The sequence below is a fragment of the Atta cephalotes genome (assembly GCF_000143395.1).
Source record: "Atta cephalotes unplaced genomic scaffold scaffold00097, whole genome shotgun sequence".
NCBI classification, from domain to species: Eukaryota; Metazoa; Arthropoda; class Insecta; order Hymenoptera; family Formicidae; genus Atta; species Atta cephalotes.
This window is the reverse complement of record NW_012130161.1, coordinates 315,446-320,625: the sequence shown is the minus strand read 5'-3', so window position 1 is coordinate 320,625 and position 5,180 is coordinate 315,446. Positions and strand designations below refer to the sequence as shown.

At 38.6% G+C, this 5,180-nt stretch overlaps 1 protein-coding gene across 1 annotated transcript in view; it reads right to left on the bottom strand.

The window, feature by feature from the left end:
* Positions 1 to 239: 239 nt before the first annotated feature.
* The window catches only part of LOC105624950, a 10,170-nt gene continuing 5,229 nt past the window's right edge, over positions 240 to 5,180 (bottom strand). The window contains exons 4-8 of the mRNA XM_012206292.1: positions 4,482 to 4,785; positions 3,710 to 4,027; positions 2,044 to 3,323; positions 508 to 1,269; positions 240 to 399 (exon numbers count right to left, since the gene is read on the bottom strand). Of these exons, the coding sequence (XP_012061682.1) occupies positions 240 to 399; positions 508 to 1,269; positions 2,044 to 3,323; positions 3,710 to 4,027; positions 4,482 to 4,785 (2,824 nt within the window). The remainder of the gene's footprint in view (positions 400 to 507; positions 1,270 to 2,043; positions 3,324 to 3,709; positions 4,028 to 4,481; positions 4,786 to 5,180) is intronic.

Sequence of the window (5,180 nt, the reverse complement as noted above, 5' to 3'; positions counted from 1 at the left end):
ATTCCGACATCATTCAATAAGATTCGGTTTCCCAGTTTTAAAAACTTTTCTTAGAAAAAGAAAATGCAACGGGAGAATGCGACGATGGCGCACATCTCTTTCGGAATTGAATCATTCTTTGACTCGTCGCAGAAGAATTCGGATTAATCTTTCCACACGTAGAAAAGAAAAATCCAAAGATTCTAAGGCGTAAGTGCGCTCTACTGCGAGTATTACTATTACAATTGTTATATTAATTATTATTGGTGCTGATTCTCGTCGTTTTCCTCCTGCGATATGATGCTCGACCTGTTGGAACGCACGTCGAGATCCATTGCGAAGGGTTTCGTCGAGTTGCCGAGAAGCACCTGCGTGCTCTGACTGTCGTCGAGACTCAGCGAACACTCCAGCGAACTGTCACTGAAAGTACAGAAACAGATTTCTACTCGTCACTAGCGCCTTCGCGGATCGTCCCGGGCTGAACACGTGGTTAGCTCACTTTGACAATCGGTAACCGATTGAATTTACCTGACGATACTGGCGCGATCGACCGAACTACCGCCACCAACGGTCGGCACCGTACAGTTTTCGCCATTGCACGGTCGCTCGCCGTTACTACTGCAAGAGGAAGTTCTGGTACTGGTACTGCCGGTGGTAGCTGTGACGGCGACAGCTGTAGCCGTTGCCACCGCTACCTCCCGCATGGACGCCCGCCTAGATTCCTCATGGCACTCGCACTTGCACTCTTCCGGTTGCACATAGTTATAACCACTGCTGACAGTCTTTGCGATCTCATCCTCTGGCCGCGGTATCGTCTGTATCCGTTTCGGTGCTTTTCGCTTCTCTGGTATCTCTTCAAAGTTGATCCAGTTGCTTAGCCGTGCTGCTGCTGTCGCTGATGTTGCCGATAATGATGATGATGACGATGCTGCTGATGTTGCTGCTGCTGCTGCTGCCGCTGCTGTTGCCGTTGCTGCTGCCGCCGTTGTCGCTGTTAATGCTGTTGTTGATGCTCTCGGTGGCAGTGGAGGTGGACTAGGTGATTTCCCTTGATTAGTAGCGCCTTTGCGACCGCCATCCGGCGGCACCTTGCCTGCAAATTCTGTGAACGTATTCGCTGTACTGGTGTATTGCCGTCGTGGACTTTTCAACTTGAAGCTATCCTCTCGCGGCAGAGATATTTTCATCCGCTCCACGCGCCTTTCATCCAGCGATGTCTGCATTACAAACTCATCCAACAAGGTCGGATTTATTGGCGTTGTTGAGCGCGGTCTCTCGATTGGAATTGTTCTGATAACAAACAACATGATATAATCCAGTTAATATAAATAAAAAATTGTTAAAAATTTCTCCTCTATGTGTAATGTAATATTAATAGTTGATTTTCATGTTTAACATTAATATTGCAAAATAATTAAACTCGAACAACTTTATATTATAATTTAATATCATGTACATACAATGATGTTCCGTTACAAAAACTAACAAGTTTTGTCAACATGTTCGAATGAACATGGTTAATTCTAAGCAAGAGTTCATATACATGGGTTGATTCTTCATTCCCAAGATATGAGCATGTTGTACAAGGCACCATAATTTCCACGTGACAAGATTCCACGTGACAATCATTTATTGATATGAAATTATATTACCATTAATCACATTACAATTATAATTACATTTATTTACACTCGATAAATTGTCTTCCTGTTCATAAATATTATTTAAATTGTTCATCTTGCTGTAAATATACCCAGTCTGACCTAGTTTCTCCATTGATTACAATATCATGACAGATGCTACCTGCAGCTTCCGTTATCACCTATTCTCGTATTTCTCGCAGGAATGCAGTAACTGGACATTTTACGTTCGGATGATACTTCTGGTGCATTTTTATTTCATATCTTGAGAACAAAGCCGAATCAATCCATGATATGTATAATAATTCATTTGCTTCTTAGACTATTTAAACATGCTGATAAAACTTGTCAGTTTCCTAATGAAAACATCCTGCATATTGTTCGCATGTGTCATAATTTCCACATTTTTATTTGAAACAATTACCTTACTTCCTGAAGTCGTTGTTTAACTGGTAGAATGGGTATAGCTACGCTCTTCTCTAATGGCAGGGTCGTCGGTATATATGGAAGATCCTCTTCAAAACTCTCCTCATAGAAGAGACCCTTTCGCTCGTCTGGTAGCTCCTCGGTCAGTTTCTCGACCTTATTGCGAATAAATTCAATCTCCGAATCTCTTTCGGATTCGGAACTGTTATGATCCAGATCGGATATCATACTGGGCGCTTTTACTAGACCTTCCTGTTCCAACGATTTGCCAATCTTATCATCGAGGTGATCGAGTCTTTTAGTTTCTTGAGCAGCTCGAGAAGGCTCACCCGAGCTTACTCTTTTCTGTTGCATCGCTACATCGTCGCTTATCCTCTCAGATAGTTCTGGTTGCTGCTGCTGATTCTCTTTGCTTTTTCTCTTCGGTTTTGTTATGTCCAGTTTTTTGCCGGTAGACTCTCTCGATAAGCCACCAGGCAACGTTCGTAAGTCTGTCGATTTAATTTCCGATGTAATCGCCGGTTTAATATCTGGTTTAATCGTAGTCGATGACTTGGCTAGTGGCGACGTTCCGACTATTTTGTTAGCCTGCGCGCTGATTTTCGAGTCCCTTAACGAACTTTTTAGTGTATTCGAATCTTTTGGCTCGTTCTGCGACAGCTGGCTATTTCTGGACAAACTTCTGGATGCAATTTGCGTAGCTGTAACCGTCTCAATCTGCGCCTCGGTCCTAATCTTGGCAATCGACGATGGATGGTGCTCAATAGACACCTCTGTGATTATACTACTCGTATGCGGTCCCTCAGACTCGTACTCATCCAGTAATTTGGTCGGTGTTTCCAATGGTATCGAGACACTCTCTGATGGCAAGGCTTCCTCGTAATTTCTGTTATCAGCATGCAGACTAATAAAGATCGAATCATCCTGATGATTCTTTTCCTTTTCCATGTTGAATGTAAACTCTACGTGACCAATGCTCTCTAGAGACGGGTGTTCATCTCCACTAGCGACTTCAAGATCACACGAAGCCGCGATTGCCTCATCGTAGCTCTTCTTCCTTTCACGTTTTTTAAATAAACTCAGCGTAGACGAAAACACTCCTTTATTCTTCGAATCTTTTTTCAAGATCGAACCCTTGTCAACAGAAACTCTTTCGCGTGACTTTGAACGACTTCTCAAATTCTCTGTAGTATCCTTCAATTTCGATGTCAGACTCCGTCGTGGCTTTGTGCTAGGTGATGGTGATTCTGGGCTCAATACGTTACCTTCGGCTCTAGTCTATTTAATTATAAATACAATGGTCAATGATATATGAGGACAATATATTCAGCAACTTGGTAGAAAATCATATATTAATATATTAAGTTAATATATTAAGTTAATATATTAAGTACGTAACAAAATTGTCGTTTTTTTTTGTTTTAATCAAATTCTATTTTAAATAAAAACTGTAAAATGTTTTAGAAAGACGATAAAATGAGAAAAATATCTGAAAATGACTATAATGATTATTTTACACACACAAGAATCACTTCAAAATTATTTAATACATCTCACAATTTATTTTTGAAAATTCAGCATAATACAACTATTTTCCTCTTTTCTTTGTTAATTACTAATAAAAACCGCAAAAATTGTATATTAAGTAGATTTTATGTATGTACCTTAAATAATGAAGCGAAACTACTTTTTCTAGATACAGACGATGGACTGGGTGTTCGCGAACCTTCCAAATCACGAACTTTTTGATGTCTCGGCAATTTGGGACTTCCGGTAAGACTACCTGTCGTAGGCGTCGTCTGAACAATCTCCTTAAAGTTTTGAGCTTTTTTCCTTTTGTCGTTAAAATCAAGTGTCGCAGGTTTCTGAACTTCTTGTATTTGAATCTTTGATTGATATTGCTGTTGTTGCTGCTGTTTCTGCTGTTGATGCTGTTGTTGCATTATCGATCCTTGTTGGCCCGATTTTTTGATGATCGGAACCTATCTCATACATATACACACACAATACGAGAAAAGATATAATATATTTAGCTTTCAATCTCGTTTTCAAAAACAAATATTCATTTACATTTACATTCACATGGAACATTTTAATGATATTTTCAATTTAGCATATATTCAAAAGAAATTCGTTTATATTTCGATTAGTAAGATTAATGATAGATCAAAAAAAAAGAAGAAAAAAAGTTTTAGGATATTTTTGCGCTATTACATGCCCATGTTTTATTCTAACGATACAGATAAAATTCCGATAAAATTCAATTTAATAAAGTTCTATAATAAAACAATAAAACAATAAAAAATTTACTTAAAAAAATAAAAAGATTCTAATTTACGAGAGAAGACTCGCAAATATTGGCAGGATATTTCTCGATAGAATATAATGTAATATCAGGTAACTGAAAAACAAGAACTTAACACAGACAGAACCAACCTCTATATTAACTTTCTCCAAAAATCTTTTAGTAATTTCCACTTCTCGTTTGAAGATTTCCTTCCGCTCCTCACGACCGCGTCTTCTGGGCTTATCCAACGGATCTGGCTTCAGATTGCCACCTACCATAGGCACTTTAATACTCTCGGGAATCAACGCCTTCGTAGTATCGGCCTCCCGCTTCAAGAGTATTTTCTCGAGATCATCGGTCTCCGGTTTCGACGGCTCTATTAGATTGTCAGCCAACGTCGGCTTGCTTCCGCAGAACGATGTCTCCAGTAGACATTTGTGAGGACTGGGAGATCTGGGAAGGAAATTTATCAACAATTCTTGTTTTATCTTTCTCATATTACACTGTATAATTTTTCTCAGCAAAACTTTTTTCATTTTCCGTTAATAAACCTTTGAGAAGGTCAAATAAAATAAACGGGAACTTTAAATTTTAAGCTTTGCGTATAAGTAGCAAATAATAATTTAAATAATGCGATAATTTTATTCTTTAATCAATTTCTGGCGTATATCGATGTAGTAAGAGAAACTTCAATTACAAAACATAAAAGAAAGTTAATAATAAATTCTAGAGTGAGTCGGCAACGTTGAACAAGATTTTCGAAAGTGATACAGTTCGATTCTCTTAAAGAACAAAATTTTGCGCCAGTAGATGTTTATATATATTGCATATATAATGAAGATGAAAAT